This window comes from Phyllostomus hastatus, unplaced genomic scaffold (assembly GCF_019186645.2).
Source record: "Phyllostomus hastatus isolate PE091 unplaced genomic scaffold, TTU_PhHast_1.1 phas_contig_1, whole genome shotgun sequence".
Lineage (NCBI taxonomy): Eukaryota > Metazoa > Chordata > Mammalia > Chiroptera > Phyllostomidae > Phyllostomus > Phyllostomus hastatus.
This window is the reverse complement of record NW_025333498.1, coordinates 30,439,024-30,458,524: the sequence shown is the minus strand read 5'-3', so window position 1 is coordinate 30,458,524 and position 19,501 is coordinate 30,439,024. Positions and strand designations below refer to the sequence as shown.

The 19,501-nt window shown below is 43.3% G+C and overlaps 1 protein-coding gene across 14 annotated transcripts in view; it reads left to right on the top strand.

Annotated features, from left to right (window-relative positions):
- PKP4 (plakophilin 4) overlaps positions 1-19,501 on the top strand; it is a 254,638-nt gene that overhangs the window by 232,380 nt on the left and 2,757 nt on the right. For 10 of the 14 annotated variants that reach the window (XM_045839468.1, XM_045839598.1, XM_045839669.1 and 7 more), the window contains 9 exons: positions 2,020-2,137; positions 3,613-3,804; positions 3,998-4,171; positions 7,062-7,212; positions 10,409-10,604; positions 14,879-14,960; positions 15,084-15,201; positions 17,624-17,752; positions 19,359-19,432. In XM_045839468.1, the coding sequence (XP_045695424.1) occupies positions 2,020-2,137; positions 3,613-3,804; positions 3,998-4,171; positions 7,062-7,212; positions 10,409-10,604; positions 14,879-14,960; positions 15,084-15,201; positions 17,624-17,752; positions 19,359-19,432 (1,234 nt within the window). The remainder of the gene's footprint in view (positions 1-2,019; positions 2,138-3,612; positions 3,805-3,997; positions 4,172-7,061; positions 7,213-10,408; positions 10,605-14,878; positions 14,961-15,083; positions 15,202-17,623; positions 17,753-19,358; positions 19,433-19,501) is intronic. The other 4 variants (XM_045840318.1, XM_045840234.1, XM_045840005.1 and 1 more) reach the window with 2 other exon arrangements.

Genomic DNA, 19,501 nt, shown 5'->3' with positions numbered 1-19,501 from the left:
ATCTCATTTTCTCCCCATACCTGGATCCAGCGAGGCTGTGATTACTCTTCAGCCAGCCTGCCAGGCTTCCAGGAAAGCCCAGAGGCAGGACATGTTCAGGCTCACCCGTGATTCATGGCTACAAACATTTGGTGAATCCCTTCCTTGTGAAATCAATGATGAACCGTACAGCTTAGGTCCCTGCTCATGTTCTGCTGGGGAAGACAGACAGACAGACAAATAAGAAAATAACAATAGGTACCTATCAAAATAGGGTGATATAAGAGTTATTCAGTGATTATTTTGATGATCAGGTCGTCTCCCATAAGGAGCTGAAATTTAAACCATAGACCTGAAATACCATAGGAGCTACTCATTTGAGGGTGGGTGTCAGGGAGACATGAGTTCTCTGCAGCAGTAATGGGTAGCATAAAGGCTCTGGGGCAGGCATGAGCTTGCAGCTGGAGTTGAATGGTCAAGGGTCGGAGCAGAATCATATTATGTAGGATTTTTTAAGTCAAAGGAGTTTGCATTTTATTCCAAGTGCCATGGGAAGCCATCAGGTTTTTAATCATGGAGTGATGGCACTGGGTTCTGGCTGCAATGTGGAAAACTGAGTATGGCGACAATAGAGACAGAAGACAAGGCTGCTGCAGTGAGCAATCCAGACAGGAAGGCAGTGGCCTAGACCAGGCACTAGAGACACAAGTAGGCAGGTGAAGCAGGGAGGGTTTGCTAGTGGGCTGAATATCAGGGTCGAGGGGAAGTGGGGAAAGAAGGATAACATCTAGATCTTTGGCTGGAGCAACTAGGAGCACAGAAGTGCTATGGATGGAGTCAGGGGGACAAAATGGGGAGGGGTGAGCAGTTTTGAGTGTTGGCCAGATCCCTTTGGAGATGTCTAATTAGGTATCCATGTGGTTATGTCACAGAAACAGTTGGAGAAATGAGTCTGAAGTTCTGAAGAGAGGTCAGGCTAAATACGTGCATTTCGAAGTTAAGGGTTGATAGGTTGTATTAAAGCCAAGGAACAGAAGGAAGGGCCACCTAGGAGAATGCAAAGGTAAAGAATGGACCAAAGAGCCCTGGACACTCCAGAGAGACCCAGAAGCAGAAGAGGCTGAGAGGGAAAAGCAGCAAGGTGGGAGGAAAACCCAGAGGAGCGAGGGGGCTGAGGAGCTCATGGAGTGATGGAAGAGGGCAGCTATGGAGTGTGTTAAGAGGTGACACAAGAAAAGAGTAGAGGAGGGACTGCAGGTGACATTCTCTGGCCCCAGAAAAATAAAGATGAGACAAAAAATCTTAATATTTGAAAAATCTCAGTTAGCCTAGAATCTTGTTAATGGGGCATAAAATAGATCCTTATAATTTGGTATCAATTCATGAAGACATACTAATATGAAAAATTTCAATGTGGGTGAGGCCAAAAACAATTTTCAGGGTTTTTTTAAATAATTGAAAAAATGTTAAAAATTGCAGCATAAGCAAATTTCCATATTTAACTTAAATGTTTATACAAGAAATTATGTTTCCTGTATTTATCTGAGAAGCATTTATGACCACACCCACTACATGGAAAACATTAAGGTTCCCTAATAGGGTGGATAAAGCATGTCTAAAATGAACAAGTGTGGCGAGCAGGTGACTTTTATGTGGCATGCACTTTTCTAGTTGCTGTAAATGATGCAGCTACTCATCACTTTCAACAACTCTATGAGGTAGTTACTATTATTCTGCTCTTGACATATGAGGAAACTAAGGAGAAAAGGCCCCAAAATCATTATTTTAAGAGGTTAGAAAGTGGCATGTCATGGAAGAGATACAAAGCTGAAATGCTTTTGCTGTTCTCTTTGTGTGCATAATGGGGAGTTAGCTCTTGTGAGCTCTCCGGATGTTATAATGTAAGCCCCCTGAATGCTTGCTCCAAGCAGACCTGCATGGCTGCCGTCTTGTCTGTTTTTCAGATCATTAAGGTAAGGCTCCATGGCTAACAAGTGAATTGTTGATCTTAGCAGCTACCACATGTCTCTGCCCATTTAGGAACCTCAGCTCCGCAGGGGAGGAAGCCCGGAAACAAATGCGATCCTGTGAAGGGCTGGTGGACTCGCTGCTGTACGTGATCCACACATGTGTGAACACATCCGATTATGACAGCAAGGTCAGTGCCTGCCCAGCTGTGTGAGGGAGGCACAATGACAAATGACACCAACTGCCTATCACCACTATTTGCATGCCATTGATTCTTTCTGGAATTCTTGAGCTTCTCCTCCTCATTAGGCTACACCCCAGATTAAAGGGAGAGTCTCTCTAAAAATTACAAGTTCACAGGGATGTGACAACTTAAGAAAATAGTCTTAGAACCATGAAAACTGAGTGACTGTGACCTAGCAGGGCGGCAGGGTCCTGACATTCTCTGTGGTTCTCCTGGACCCCTTGTCTGGGTGGTTGACCCTGCTACTATTCTCTCCAGTTCTGTATTCCTCCTGCCAGAATCAGTATTTGCATCTCTACTGGATAAAAATTCCTAATTGAGACACCAAAATTCCTCAGAGCAGTCCACAGCCCTGACCCCAGCACCAGCTTTAAATGCCTCTTTTTCATCCCCAGTTTCAGTCCTTTCCCTCCTTCTGTTGTCATGCTGATCTGTTACCAGCATGAGCTCCTTCTCCCCTCCTCTTTTCTCCATCCCTGCCTTGGACAGACGGGCAATCTATTCATCAGTTTTCAGCTGTGACAACCATCCAGGATTATCCCAGGAGGAGGGCCCGAGGAAGGAGGGACTAAACATATCAGGAGTTCAAGGTGGGCAGGGTACTTGGTGTTCACCATGGGCTGGACCAGAAGAGGCCATAAGAAGTCCTTGGGTCATAAATAGGGGTCTGAGAGAGAAAAGAAGAATGATGAGTGGTAGGCTCTAAGAAAAGGCAGGGAGGAATTCGGGATGACAGCCATGTTTTTATTTGAGCCTTATTGGACCAAAAGAACTACAAATGCAATTGAGAAGGGTAAGCAAGCTGAAAGAGAGGAGCTTGCTGAGCAAAAACTGAACTTGACTTTAGATGCTCTTAGTGAAATGACATTTTGCTTCCCAATTAGAGGTGTGAAATAGACTTTTAGGAGCAAAAGACCATGTACAGAAGTCAAAATGTCAGCAGAGAAAAGAGATCATGGTACTTTCCAGAGGGAAGGGAGAGTTGGGAGTTGGAAGAAGGAGACAAAGATGGGAGTTGAGGGGATGGACAGTCCCCAGGGTCAGGGGGTGCGGTGTTGGTTGCACCTGTTTTCATGGCAAGGCCTTCTGGTGAGGAGTGAGGTTCTAGCAGCTGACTGCATTTCTGCCATTGCAGCTGCCCTGAGGCAGAAGCACTGGGCATTTTTTCTTCCAGGGCCTTGCACATTTTAGTTAGCATAAAATGAGATCCTCAGAAATACCAAGAGTGACTCTGCACTCTCTCATTCGGGTATTCCATAAAAGTTCTAGGGTCATCATTTTCTTTAGATTGTTTCATGTTCCCATAAAAAAGGAAATTCTTTCATATTCTACATTTATTTAATCTTACTGGCATTCAGTACAGAAGCATTTTGCATGAATGTGCTACAGTGGTTTTAATTATATGCTGTGTTGGATTTCAGACCGTGGAGAACTGCGTGTGCACCCTGAGGAACCTGTCCTATCGGCTGGAACTGGAGGTCCCTCAGGCCCGGCTGCTGGGGCTGAACGAATTGGATGACTTACTAGGAAAAGAGTCTCCAAGCAAAGATTCAGAGCCAAGCTGCTGGGGGAAGAAGAAGAAAAAGAAAAAGAAAACACCACAAGAGGATCAAGTTAGTATTTTATTTGACATGAAACTTAAGTTTCATTCTTCTGGGAGTAAGAAATCACATATTTGCAAGAAAAAAACAATTCTCATGATATAGCTTTTCATAGCAACAGCTGAATCCATCATAGAGGGGTGTCTTCAGATGTTGGAGATTGTGTTCATTTGCTCCCATTTAATGAGTGCTCTTTGCCTTTCAGTGGGATGGAGTTGGTCCTATCCCAGGGCTGTCAAAGTCCCCCAAAGGGGTTGAGATGCTGTGGCATCCGTCAGTGGTAAAACCATATCTGACTCTTCTAGCAGAAAGTTCTAACCCAGCCACCTTGGAAGGCTCTGCTGGATCTCTCCAGAACCTCTCTGCTGGAAACTGGAAGGTAGGATGCCTTCCACTTGTCCACACTTCTTTCCATCTGCGCATTCACGTTAGCAGTGGTGGTGAAAGAGACATGGTTGTTTTAGAATGGAAAGGGGGAGATAGTAGTTGGCTCAGGGGATCCAGAGATGAGTGTGACATAGCCCTCACTGTGAGCACCTGAAGCCTAGTGAGGAAAACAGACAGCTTAAGTCACTATAGTGCAGACACACAGGATGTGTGTGCTGCGGGGTCTTGAGAGAGGACACATCTATTCCAGAGCAGCATGTGAGAGAAAGGTAAGGAAAGGGGAGAGCGAAGAGGTAGGCAAGGTTTCCTCAAGGGGTGGTGCTGCCCAAATGGACTATTTAAGAATGAGCAGAATTAAGCCAGCAGAGTCTGAGGTTGGGCATGTAGAAGAAGTGGTTCAGGTAAAGGGACAAGAGAAGGAAGGCCTTAAAGTGAGGACAGACTACAGGCTGGTTGCTGGATCATTTGAGGGCAGGGCAAGAGGCAGCCCTTACTGGAGCCAGGCATCATGAGGTGGTCTGATGGACAAGCTTCAGGAGCTGGGACCTGACCTGCAATACAGACCAGAGGCATCACTGAAAGGGTTTAAGCAAACAAGTGACACAGGCCAATGTTAGACCTTATTGGATATGGCAGTGCAGAAAGTGAATTCGAAGAAGAGGAAAGTAGAGGCAGGGAGTTCCCTGAGAAGCCATGTGAGAAATGCCAAAGACCTGAATTGGAGCTGAGGTTGGGCAGTGGCGTAGGGAAGGAGAAGGGACCACTGCTCCTCTCAGACACTTACAGAACATACACATGGTGCAAGTTTCCACATTCCCTTGTAGGTGTGTGACTTCTTGATGAAAATTGAAGGTGGTTTCCTACCATTACTGTTTTAAGCATGTTCTCAAAACTTAAATGTCATCTAGCAACTTCCCAGACAATCCTTGTCTGAAAGATTTTAACCTCTAGAAATTTCCTGACAAGTGTATTTTAGTAGAATTACTATAATGCTTGTTTTTGGCTGCCTCCACCACCACTATCCAAAATGAGAATCTTTTGGCCACTGTGCTATCCATAAGAGCAAAAAACATTGCTAAGCCTGGGTATGGTTTATTTCATGCAACCAGCTGCTGTTAATGGATATATACAGACAGTTATGGCCTAGCGCTAAGCCAGTGTGGTCATTTTGTTATTGTTCTTTTTAATTAAAGTGCTAATAGCTTCGCCTGTAAGTGCTGTCTCTGGAGTCAGAACCCTTGGCTTTGAATCCTGGCTCCTCCACTTACTAGCTAGGACCTTGGATATCTCTGTACTTAGTTTCTTAATCTATAAAATGGAAATAATACCTACGTCATGATGTGGTGGTGAGGATTAAGGAGACAATAAATGTGGAGAACCTGGGACAGTGCCCAGCACATAAGTATTCATAATATTTCTGCTAATGACTCAGCGTTCACCTCCAGCTTGTGACTTCAGGGCCATTTGATGATAATAAAAAAGATAATAATTAAAAGAGATGTGATTTGAGTTGTCTAGAATTTAATTTCCAGGATCACCCAGTGAATGAAAATTAGATGGTAAGCTCATTCACAATATGAACAGTGTCTAAAATAGTAAATTGAAATATTGGACCCTTGTTAAGAAAACAAGATAATCATGGCCACAGATGCAATCCAGTCAGAAGCTATCTGGGGAGCATCGGCAACTGCGGTACTCTGGACGGGGGTGGCGGGCGCTGCGGGTTTCAGGGAGGGAAAGGTCAATACAGTTGCCTGCCTTATAGCAGTCATATATTCTATTTCCCGCTATAGATTTCATTTGATTTGAGAAAGAGGAGTATTTGTTTCATCTGAAAAATATTAATAGGATCTTTGAAATGCATCTTTCCTCTTATTTGTATTACTAAAATAATCTATTCTTTTGGTATTCAAGAAGCTAAGTGGTAAATCACATATTTTAATGAACTAAATAGTACCAAGGTCTAGTAGATCTTTGTCCTCATGTCTTGACCACAGCAGGTAAGGATTAGATGTTTAATGAGCAACATTTTTCAATTATCCTAAATTTTGAAAGACAGTTTGCCTTGGTAAAAATGTCAGTGAAAGCTCAAAACAAGATTAAAGACCCATTTTCAAATGTTACCTTTTTTCTAATTCTGTTGGTGTTTCCCTGATGACTTAGCATTCATTTCCAGTTCATACAGTACACACACTGACTCATCGTACAGACTTGCCTCATAATCACGAAAGACTTTCTTAACTACAGATTTTTTAAAAGCAGCAGCAGCAGCAGCTAACTAATCTTGAATGAGAGAGCATTTTTACACAGAAACATACTTACTTTTTCACCAGTGTGCATGAGTTATGTTGCTCAGGGTTTCTGGAGAATTCATTTTCTTCAAGGCAAGGGATATTTCCAAGGAATCTCTTTGAAAGGTTTTGTACTGTAAATATTATTGCAGAGAAGTTGGGAAAAATGACTTGATGGAGACAGGTTCCCTTTTAATGTGCACTGATCGGTTACCGCCATCCTATTTATAGCCTCTGGACCTGCAATGGGTCCAGCTGCAAAGACACGAGATTCTTCCTTAATTGTGTTAATGTATTTGAGGTAGAAAGTAGTCACTGCCTTCTCTTTTCTGCACAAAAATATCTGGCAGATGGTGGTTTAAGATTTTCAGACTTTGGGATTTTTTTTTTTTAATCCATCATCCTAGCCTATCTTTATCCCAAACTATGATTTTCTCTTTACTGACACCACAGATTTAATCTCCAATTGGAAAGAAAACATTTAATCCATTAGTTCATCTTTTGGAAACATCATTTTTAGGCAACATTAACATCTGAGAGTTGAACTCTGTTCTGTGTTACTTATGTCTTGTTTTGCTCTTTGCTCACTAGTTTGCAGCGTACATCCGGGCAGCCGTCCGCAAAGAAAAAGGGCTCCCCATCCTTGTAGAACTTCTGAGAATGGATAATGATAGAGTGGTTTCTTCTGTGGCGACTGCCTTGAGGAATATGGCACTAGATGTTCGCAACAAGGAGCTCATAGGTATGTTCTGGTGACCAGGTGAGCTATAAGGAGAGAATAAGACCAACTACATTTATAAAACTCTTCTTTTGATTTGTAAAAATATGACATTTAAAATTATTAGCAACTGAGTCCTGGTCCTGTTTTCTTTGCATATTTGGGTACCCCTGCTGTCTGTTCTTTATGACCAGTCCTTTTCCTCTAAAGGCAGATTCATTAATTAAATCTTGATTAAGGAAGGTACATTTTCAGAAAAGTTAGCAATTTCACTTACACATTACAACACTACTTAATAGATTTGATGTCTCCATTTCCTAAGAGAGATTCATTTCTAGAGAAACAAGAAAAGTTTACTTCATTTCTGACTCTTGAGACTGATGCTTCCAACACTACAATGTTCTAAATTTAAAGAAAAAGAAACCACGCAAAAAGTTTGTACCTTTTCCCCCCTCAGGTCTGTGTAATTGCTCAACCCTAGACAGAGTAGACTCACTGTCCCAAGGCCATTTCCATCCTAGGGCAGTGTCAGACTAGGGTTGGGCAAGTGAGGGACACAGGATACAAAATTTTAGGAGGCATTTACCCTCAGGTCCACCCAGACATAGGGCTGGCACTTGCATGAACCTGAGAGCAGGTGCCTCTTCAAGTTTTGCACCCTGGGAAGCCTAGCTTGCTTGTCTCCAGTCATTGCCACATCTCAAGCACAGAGTATAGAGTGAGGAAAAGACCAGAGACAGTCCAGAAGATCTCAGGTTAAATCTTGGATCTGCTGCTCACTGGCTGTGAAACCTGGGAGTGTGAGGAGGGGGAGTGTGGTCCTGTATTGAGCCCACTGGGCTCAGTTCCTTCATCTAAGTAGAAAACTTCCTCAGCCTGTCTCTGGAAGGGAGCTGACGATGCCTGCTGTCCTCATCCTTCCATGGATGGGTGTGCTGTGTAAATAAAATGAGAGAGTGAGGCAGCTGCTTACAAACTGCCAAGTTCCCAGCCAGCCCCACAGCTGTGGCAGGTCAGGGGAGGTGGGTTGGGGGGTGGTTCATAAGATTTTATGTGCATTAGTGAATATATGTACACTGAACTCATTAAAATATACCCATCATTAGAGAGGGAGGGAGACAAAAATGAAGATAGCAAGAGAGGGAAAGAGACAATAGGGCAATAATGTTTACCTTAAAGAGTTGCTGTGAGGATTCACTGGCAACTTACAGAAAAGCCCCTCACACAGTGCCTGGCACACTTGCTATTTTAAATTATCACCTGGGTTAACCTACTCTTAACACATCATTTCTTTGAGTCAAATCATTCCCCATGGAAAGGAAAGGAGCTTTCCTGCCCTGTTCATACAGTCTAGTGCATGCCTGATTCCAGTAGATTTGTCAGAACTCTTAGTCCCCACACTTCCTTCAAGGAAATACCTGAGGTCCCTAAAAAGATATTTTTAAGTTATTTTTGTTAAATCTTTATTAGAATTTTTTATAAAAGAGCACATGTAGTTTGAGGGTTCTTAATGCTAAGAAGTAAAGGGTCGACAACATAAATCTTAAGGGAGGAGACACAGGAGAGCAGAAGGTGCAGGGCCAATACTCTGGAGCCCAGATCTTTGGGGAAAATGAACAGCAGAGTGTCAGCCTTCTCTTGGTGCACCCCTGAGTTGTCTCCGAACATCCCAGTTCCCTTTTAAACTTCCACGAGATTCTTCCCTCTCCACTGTCAAATACTATTTTTTACCCACCTGGAGCACTCTTGCCCTGTTTCATGAATTACTTTTTCTAGTTTCTCTGTAAAGATTCCTTCCTTCCTAAGAGGTCTGAGCCCCTCCTGGAATCGGTATGTGACTCATCCACTTCTCTGACCCCTTGACTCTCTCCTCATGTCCATTACCAGCACCAGCAGTGGACTTTCTCTTCAGAGCCATTTTTCACAAGTAAACAAAGTTTTGTCCCTTCACAAAAGTTACTGCATATTCCAGCCAACCGAGCTGTCTGGAGCTACAGGCTCTGAGGGAACCGCTGGGCTCACTCAGCAGCAGAGTGAGCTGGCTTATCCCATGAGTCAGGAGTACAACTTAAAGTTACACCTTAGCAAAATGACAAATTACACATCATGGACCTTTTGGGCATTTGTGAGTATTCAAAATCACCAGTGCTAACTTACCATCTGATCTTAAAAACCACATTTATCTTCTGGCTTACAGCATCAGGGCAGTTTTTCCACTCTTCATAACAGTGTGCGCTGGGAGGAAGCTGGTCTTCCCTTTGAAGCCCTGTGTCTTCTGCAGCATGCAGTCAGGGCCTGTCTTCTGTTCCTTACCAGCGTGTATAAATAGGTCTTTAATAAAAGTCCATGTATTCACTGAGGAAAGAAAAAAACTAAGAAAATATTTACTTGGGCTGTACTGTAGTTAATTTCTTTTGTTTGTAGTGCAATTATTCCAGTTTGTCACTTGGTAATTGAAATTGAAAAAGTGAGAGATAATCTCTTTTTAGAGAGGAGTAAGAGAAATTGAGTATCTTAAAGAAATACTTCAGTAGCTAGTGGATCCCCAGCCTGTCCTATCAAGAACTTTATTATTACTTTAATTATTATTACTAAATTAGTCCTGGGAAGCAATATACCCATAATTATAATACCAGAATTTTACTTGTGTCTTCTTTAAAAGAAACTAACATGTTGTCATCATTACTGATGTCAGAACAGCTGATACACACTCTCAACTTGATAAAAGTGTGTAACTGTTCATAGTTCAAATGGTAAGATCAAGAAAGATTTAATGATAAGTATTATTTGGTGTCTTACTTTGTCCAGTTTTAAACCTTATTCAACAAAAAGTTTTCAAAAGCTGTGAAAGGAAATTGAGGTATTTTTGATGCATAAACATTGAATCAAGAATTAAATTTACTATCATAATTCCTTTCTTTCTTTCTATAATGAAAATAGTTGAACTAAAGCAACTTGATTTTATACACTGATTTACATTTTATTTTAGCCATTTACAGTAATGTCTTATAAACCAGTTGAAACTTCTTCAAGTGACATTGCAATAAATGTTACCATTCTTCTTACAGTTAATATTTCTCATTTTATTCTCTGCCATGGTTTCTTTACCTATTATGTTCTCTTTTGAGGTTTTGTTGTTAAGAGACTGCACAGTCACAATTCATCAAGAACAATAACAAAAACCTTCTAAAAGTAGAATGAAATCTTTTGCACCCGGCAGGTAAATATGCCATGCGAGACCTGGTAAACCGGCTTCCCGGAGGCACCGGCCCCAGCGTGCTGTCTGATGAGACCATGGCGGCCATCTGCTGTGCTCTGCATGAGGTCACCAGCAAAAACATGGAGAACGCCAAAGCCCTGGCCGACTCCGGGGGCATAGAAAAGCTGGTGAACATAACCAAGGGCAGAGGAGACAGGCAAGTCTGCTGCAAGGAGATGAGATCACAAGCCTCTAATTCCTGGGATGGTCCTGTGAGAAGGGCTTTTGTCAAGGATATGTTTCCTATCAGAAAGGATGTATTTCTTCATTTTTTTATATGCCAACAAGCTAACCATTTCCAGTGGATTTGCTGGGGCAGGCATTCACAGTCATATAGCCCTTTTTCTGGTTTTTACTTTATTATAACACCTCTACATTCATTTTTGTCTCTAAAGTCACATTTGGTTGTGCCGACCCTGGAGGAATCAGAAATGCCATGCTGAGAAAAATCAGGGAGCCCCGTTTCCCTTGCACCTTTGGCTCTGCTCCAGGCCTGTTCTGCAAGAACATCTTCAGCCCTTTGTAGAGGGGTTGGTTCCTCTGCAGCTGCCCAGAAAATATTAAAACCACCACTCTGCAGCAGAGCCTGCTCTGTGGCCTCAGGATGTGCCCTTGGTTTGCTTCCTGCGTTTAACTTTGCTTCTGGGTAACACCTAATTGATGAAGCAAGAAAAGCAGGGATCAGAGAATCAATGGCAAAGATAGAAGGTGTTTGTCCTGGAGCTATAGCATGGCTATGAATTTGTCTTAGTTTCAACTCAGAGATTCCTTTGGAGAAAGTGGAAAGGAAGGCTACTTGGTGCCCGCACAACACAAGAGGACAGCAGCCACATGATCCTAGTAAAATGGCCCCACTCTCCACCCCCTACCCCCGCTCCGTTCCTCACAGCACTGCTTTCCCCCTGTAAGTTGTTATGGCTTCCTCTGGCTTCTGACTCCCTCCGTAGCAGGGACTTTGTCTTTTTGTTCACCACTGCATTCTCTGCACCTATAACAAAGCCTGGCCCCTAACATAGGTGCTCAGTAAATAATTATTAATTGGCTGAGTGACAATTAGTTCTAGAACTTACTAAGTCTTGTCATTTAGTTTATACTTTTGAAGGAATTTCTAAAAATCTATTCTTCCTCCAGAAACTATACCTATCAACATTAACCATATTTCCTTTCAGTCCTTTACTTATGTATATTTTTATTTCGTTAATAATAAAAACATACACTCTTATTTTAAAGGAAATGAAACATTACAAATAAAGCTAAGATTCAGTCCATTAACCCACCCACCCCCCCAAGTCCCCTCCCCTGGAGAGGTACCATAATCACTTTTTGTGCTCTTAAAATTTTGTTATAGCCTTCATTTGTGAAAGGCAGACAAAGAAGCTGGGAGAAATCCCAAACCAGTGCCAAAACTTTGTATAGTTAAAAAAAAAAGTCACCAAATCTAATCCTTGTTTTCCAAAGAGATTCAGAAAGTCCTACATCAAATCAAGTTATCTGCTGAACACATACTTACCTTCCCTTATCACATATTTGCCAAGTACGTGTTGCCTACCACTGTGTGCTGCAGGAGTGAGCAGCGCACACAGCAGCCTCTGTGTGTTTGCCAGCCTCAGCCAGTTTGTATTCCATGGGTGAGAGAGGCGAGGCATCAACTGAGGGAAAAACACACTTAGCCTGTCAGATGGTGGTGAGCGGTGGGGCAAATAATAAAATCAGAGAAGGTAGCCCTGGCTAGCGTAGCACAGTGGATTGAGCACAGGCTGCGAACCAAAGCATCGCAGGTTTGATTCCCAGCCAGGGCACATGCCTGGGTTGCAGGCCATGGCCCCCAGCAACCGCACATGGATGTTTCTCTCCCTCCCTCTCTTTTTCCCTCCTTTCCCTCTCTAAAAATAAATAAATAAATCTTTTTAAAAAATCAGAGAAGGTGATAGGGCATGGCAGGTAGAGAGAGGAGATCACAACTTTAGACAGGCGGTCAGATAGGCCTCAGGGAGACTTTTTTGCGCACAGACCTAGGGGAGGAAAGGGAGAGAGTGGCATGGTCTCTAAGGGAAGAGCATGTCGGGCAGAGAGAACTATAAAAGAAGGGCCCTGAGACAGAGAGTATCTCATGTGATGAAGCCAGTGGGACCAGAAAAGCAAGTCAAGGGGAAAGGAGGGGGAAGAAAAGTCAGCATAAGGACTTGGAGTTTTACTCTGAGTAAAACCGAAAGCCATTGGGAGTGTTGAGCAGAGAAAGGGTAGGATCTGACATTCCTTAAAGGTATCGTAGTGATACCTTTAAACTGTCCCCACAACTGGAAACTTGTGGCAGCAGCAGTTGGGGTGGTGAAGTAGTAGTTGGTTCTGACACAGTTGAAAGGTAGGGTAGCGGAATTTGCTAAAGGGTTACACGAGCACTGTGAGAGGAGCTAAATGTCAAAGAAGGATTCCAAGGTCTTTGGCAAAAGATACTGTAGGATGGAATTGCCACATAGCTACATAGAGAAGCCTACAGGAGGAGCAGGTTTTCAGAAAGACCAGGAGTTTGTTTTGGACATGTCACATTTCAGGTGTCTTTTAGACATCTACCTGAGTGTCTGGTCAGCAGGAGAATGTGCGGAAGTTCAGCATTAGAGGTCCTGGCTAGAAATACAAATTTGGGGAGGCATTAGTGTATAAATGGCATGCTCAGAGAAGTGGCTGAGAGCAATAAAGAAGCAGATATAGATACAGAAGAGGCTCAAGGGCCGATGTCCCTCCTAGTTAGAGGCCAAGGAGATGAGGAGCCCAATGAGTAGCCAGATTCTTCAGAAGAAAACCGGGAGCAAGTGGTATCCCAGAGCCAAGTGAAGGAAGTGTTTCAAAGGTGAGCACATGCCATGTGATCCTGCTCAGTCCGATAGGGATGAGGGTTGAGACTCCAGTGGAATAGTATTGAGGTCATAGGTTTAAAAGAAGATAAGGTGAGAGAAATTGGAGATGAGAATATGTAACTCTTTCTAGGAGTTGCGCTGCAAAGGGGAACAGAGAAACTCCCTTGCTTTTCTCAGGAGTCAGGTTTCTGCTCATAGAATTTGTCCCTAAAAATACTGTAGCCCAGCTGTTTGTGTCAGGGCGTGTACCTGGCATGCTCCTGCTTTGTTGAGTGTTTCAGGTAGCTCTGGGAGCCAGGCACAGGGTCTGCCTCTCTGCCTCTGTCTCTGCTGCCTAGTACTTAAAGGCAGGGAGATGAACAAATGCAGGAAAGTCAGGACCCTGAGAATGAGATGGCTGAGAGGCATTAAGACCCTGTGAGTCCACTGTGGGTGTCTGAAGTTTCATTTCTGTTCATTTCTTTGAAGTATCTCCTTGCTCTGTGGTCCATTTTGAAAACATATAATTTAGAAAGGCTTTGAGTGGGTTGGTTTGACCTGGTTCTGCCCTTCACTTGTCAGGAACACTGAGAAGAGGGAGTCTTGGTGGGAGGGGGGGGAATCCAGAAATGCCCTACCTTCAGGAACAGAGGGGGCGAAGCCCCGAATTTCCCTTTCCTCTGCCCTCACCAAAGACCTTGGAATCGTTAGCAACCCAGATGGCCTGTTATGAGGGGTGGAGACGGTGCTTACCACCTGTTCACCTCTCTTCCTGTATTCAGGAGTGTTTAATTGGGAAGATACGGAGTAAAAAAGGAAATCAGATCTTGGATCCATGTTGTATATTTAAAGTCAATTTTCAATGTTAAAATGAATTCTGAAGAAAGGGAGTCAGCCATCCTTACTCCTGCCTCCCTGAGCACTGCTCCACCCGCAACGTGGGGATCTGAGGGCCTTTGCTGAAGCGGCCCGAGGGTGAGATGCAGTAACTCAGGGTAGCAGGGCTTACACAGAGCACTTGGCTTCAGCACCATGTCTTCAGAGAAAGGCAGTAATAACTGACCATATTTTCTAAATCAAACATTAGAGCACATAAGTACATTTGTTTACATAGAGGTATAAAAGATAAGGCAATGAAGGTGTTTTATCAAGGCCTGATAATGGGGGGAGACATATTAAATTAACTTAAGAGGGTCCTCAGACACTCAGGATGTGTGGTCATGGTCACATTAATCCCAAAGCCCCAGCAAAGTCAGCGCCTTGGGAGACATGGAGGGGAGTGGCTGGGGACCTCTCTCACAGGGAGGCTGAAAGAGGCCCTCAACTTAAAGGTCACAGGTTCATGCCAAACCTACCTTCTCACTGCAAGCTGACCACCTGGGAGCCTCGATTTGGTTCTCACCACCCCTGGCCAGCCCTGAACTTACCGACTCCCAGGTGCACCTGCTTCTTTGGTGGTGTTTTCTACCAGCAGCTTCTATGCCCTCTGTCTGGTCCTTGGAGAGACGGCCTCTTGGCCACTGGTTTGCAGCCTGAATGTTGTAGGAGCCTGAGGCTGTGCCGTGCACAGTCATTAACATCCACTCTCTCTCCCTAGATCTCTGAAAGTGGTGAAGGCAGCAGCCCAGGTCTTGAATACATTATGGCAATATCGGGATCTCCGGAGCATTTATAAAAAGGTAACTTACAAGAATAGCTCTGGCATAATTAGCATTCATCAGAGCACACATCCATAGTCATTTATTGTAATGAAATGTCATTATTCATTTTGAGAGGTTTCTTTTTCTCCTTTAATTCCACAGGATGGGTGGAATCAGAACCATTTTATTACACCTGTATCAACGTTAGAACGAGACCGTTTCAAATCACATCCTTCCTTGTCTACCACCAACCAACAGATGTCACCCATCATTCAGTCAGGTCAGTGGGTATACTCTGCTTTTTTTGGTGAGAATGTTTGTGTGACAGGCTTTGTTTCTCACCCAGATAAGATTGAACATAAGCTGATTAAGCCTGTCATATTCAAACACTCTTTGCTCCCCCAGTCTCTGGGAATCACTGCCACTGTAAGCAACAAACTCACTTTACGAATCCTTTCATTTTAAAAGTTTATGCAAATTTACACCAACTGCAATGCATACAAGTGTTCCAGGGCCCTCCATCCCAACCCCTCCCCCAAGATTCTGCTTCACTAGGTTTATGAAGTGGCCCACCAGTCACATCTGACAAACTGCCCTGGGGATGCAGGTGCAGGAGAGCTAGGAACACAGTTTGGGAACCCCCACATTTGTGCCTGAAAGTGGTTGCTGTGCCCGCCTGCTGGCTGTAAGTTTAGAATCTCCTCCAAAGTGATTTTGAGTTTTCTGGGTGAAAACTCTTTCATGCAAGGTCCTTTAGACAGGATCTTGATGCCCACAGCCTGAGAGAGTTGTGATCTCCTATACCTTCCTCACCAGTTAAACCTCCACCCCCTGGCTGTGTCCCAGACCAGCAGCTTCCTTCCATGACCGATGGGAGCAGACCCTAGAGGTAGGTTTATAGGAATTCCCTTTGATTTGCTACTTACTTATTGGTTGAGTTTAATTTGGTAGAAAAAATGTTTTGAGATTCAGGCTAATTTTTTTTACATGTAAGGACAGAATATTACTACCAAGTCAGTCCTATAAATTTAATTCTTAACTAATGAAACAGGGAAAGTAATTTTTTATTTGACTGTAAATCTCTTATTCTGACATATAAATATTATCAGTTGTATTCAACTGTGCTACTACTGGCAGTATTATTTCTCATGTGGACATATGTGTCCAAGAAGACTAATATGTGACCAGTGGTTTTTGTCACATAACTGGATGTCTCCACTTGTACTAGGAATTTTTTAAAATTATCTGTGCCTACTGTGTATGGTGTATATTTTAATCTTAGTTTTAAATTATGGGTTGTCCTCTTCAAAGAGACCTGTGCCTGCTATTTGACATCCTTGCCCAGCTCCCAGGTGTCACCTGAGGCTGTCTTCTTTTATTAAAATGCTGAGAATTATTTTAGGGACTCACAGTTAGGGATACAAGGGGAAGTAAGAGGCTTGGCTGCATAAAAGAAGGCATATATACAGACAAAAGAATAATTTCAGACCAATAAAGACCGTTACTAAACAATGAACTTGTTTTGATTATACAAAACAATCAGTGTTGCTGAGTCCCTACCCAAGTTCCTAGGTACCTCTGTAGGGTTTGTTCAGAGGTAGAGTAACTCACACTGTTTCTCTAGTTACTCTAAGGACTGACTACCCATCCCTGAGCACTAGTGTGGAAGCTGTTGGTGGGCACCTCCGATGTCTTGCTAACGTACTTGTGGGAGGCAAGTGGGTCTGCTATCTGTCCTAGCACCTTCTAGAAAGTAAGCACACAGAGCAACCCTGCAGCAGTGAAGAGACGTTTTAAGGGAAAAATTTCAACATCAGTCTTTCTTTGAAAGCATCGGTGCATGCAAACCCACTGGTGGTGGCAGGGTCTGGGTGCTGCTGCTTTCAAGTCGATCAGGTGACTGAGTGACCTCTAATTTATAATTAACTAGTGCAAGCAAGATGATTTTTTTTAATGAGAAAAAAAAAGATATGCAGTATTTTCCTTTCAGGCAAAAATGTCCAAGAAGAAACCTATGTAGCCATAGAGTGTTCAGCTCAAGCTGGAATAAAAAGTCTGGGCCTTTGTGAGCCAGTCTTCTCAGCACCATGAGATTCTGGATGAGCTGGGCTTACTGATTTTACATAATTTCCCTAATCACCACAGCCAATCACCATAAAAAGAATTGTAAATTTTATGGGCAGGGTACTCTTATTCAAACACATTTGAAAATGCAGATATTTTTGAAATAATTACAAATCAAAATATCCCCCCAAAATCTATTTATTTACTGAAAACTTATACATAAAGCATAAGAGATGGGTGTTTTCCAGGCAGATGAACTGAGCCCATACAGCAGAAAATGTAACTCTGGTGTGACTAGTCATTGTTCTTGCTCATTGTCATGGGCCTGATCTAGGCCAAGGCCACTGTTGGGGAACCCTGCTTGACCTCTGTGCTGTGCCTCCCCAGCTGGGCAGCCTGTGAGCTCAGGTTTTGACAGTGCTTCCCAGTAGCAGTCCTGCAGGTCGTCTTCCAGTTACTGAGGGTTGACTGCTGTGCAACTCAGCACTGCTCAGAGCTGACTTTTTAGTACCAGCTGCACAGCACTTCTAATTACTGACCTTTGTTTTTTCAGAGAGGATTTTCCAGGGGCACTGACAATCTGATTTCTATTTCTTCTCCTCTTTCTCTCTCCCTCCTGCTTTTGCCTCTCCCTTCAGTCGGCAGCACCTCTTCCTCACCAGCACTGTTAGGAATCAGAGACCCTCGCTCTGAATACGATAGGACCCAGCCACCTATGCAGTATTACAATAGCCAAGGGGATGCCACACAGAAAGGCCTGTACCCTGGTAAGATGCCAGTTGGGTGTGTGATAGAGTACCTTGAAAAGCTGTGTGTTCCCAGGCACTTGGCCAGCAGCCTGGGAAATCACCCGTGCCTACACTGAGACGGTCCCCCAGCAGCAAACCACATTCCAGTCTCTCTGTTTCCTGCTTCGGGGGGCTGTTGCCTTTTCTGCTTGTTATAAGTTAAATAAGCTGAGGTATAGAGCACTGCATCCAAATGAGAAGATTTCTGGCTCCCCTGCTGCCTGCTCCAGTGTGGTCTCTCCCTGTATGTCCCAGCGCATGAGAACCCAAGCTCTGTGCCACTTTGCAGGGCCATATCTCCTAGGCTGGCCTGCGAATGGAAGTTTGAATGAATAATGAAATGTATAATATGATTCTCCTCAGAGTGATTATTTTTTAAGAATAACAAAAATAATGTTATTAGTATTACTATTTTGTGTCCTATTCTGAAAGCTATGTATATACTTGATTGAAAGAATGCCAACCTGAAGGGTTACTAAGATTTCATATTGTGCCTATTCTCAACTATCTTGCATATTGTAACTACTTTAGAGGTTTCAAATAAGGCAGTGTGAGCTATCAGAAAAAGTACTCTTTCCTCAAAAGACCTATTTATTAAAAAGAAAGAAAAGCTGATGGCAACTTAACTGCTGGGGGAGCAGTCTCAGTTGTGCTGTTGTCTTTGAAATTGTGATTTCACAGAACTGTTTACTAATCGACTGTTGTTACTATGGCAATTAATAGCTCAGAAAATTGCATATGCTACACTTCCAACATCAGGCTCTTTGCAAAAGAACTGCACATTCAAACAGAAATGCATTGTTACTTCAGATTTGCAGCAGCCTGCTTTATTTTAAGATTGCCTTCTTAGCATGCACACCCTTCTGAATCTTTGCTTGCTTCAATAAACTAATTTGCCTCAAGTATGTTTCATTTTCCTCATTAAAAAAAAAAAAACAGGTAAAAATCTTTGCTAGCCTTAACAATAATAGAAGGGTAACCTATGACATCATCAGCATCAGGAGTCTACCGTGGACTCTTAAAGACAATTAATCACCAGGTTATTTTTGTTTTAAAAAGTAAAAAGTAGTAATATGGCAAACACAATATGCCTCTATGTAGCCAGACTACTTAGAGCACACCTGTACCTGCTCTTTCCAGGACCTGGAATTTGGAATCAAAGCTGTTTTAAAGGCACGGAGCTTGCTCTAATGTTTCCTTTTTGCTGTCTGACCCCAGTGTTCTAGCTCATAGCTTTGGAAAAGTGATGTTTCTCAGTCTAAAGGAGTAAGGCTGCTGTTCAGAGCCAGCCAGGAAGATCTTCAGGTGTGACCAGTCCGTAGGATGACCAGAGGTTGAGAAGGAACCCTTTTTGGATGAGCTGTGCATTGGCATTTCTTTTTGGTGAAGCACACACAGCCTGTTCGTTAGCTCCTAACAGCACCAGGGTAGGCAGCAGCCAGGCCAGGTCCAGGGAGCCCAAGCAATGCCAGTCTGCTGGCCCTGGGGAGGCAGGCCTCGTCAGTGCTAGTGAAGAGAGCCCATGCAGCTTAATGGACCAGAGTAATGAGCTCTAGTTTTAATTTCATAAAATATTTTCTTACAGGCTCCAGCAAACCTTCACCAATTTACATCAGTTCCTATTCCTCACCAGCAAGAGAACAAAATAGACGGCTACAGGTGAATTTGCAATATCATTTTTACAGAAGGCCGATTAGCAGGCATCAATACCGTAAGGGGGCAGCGCCG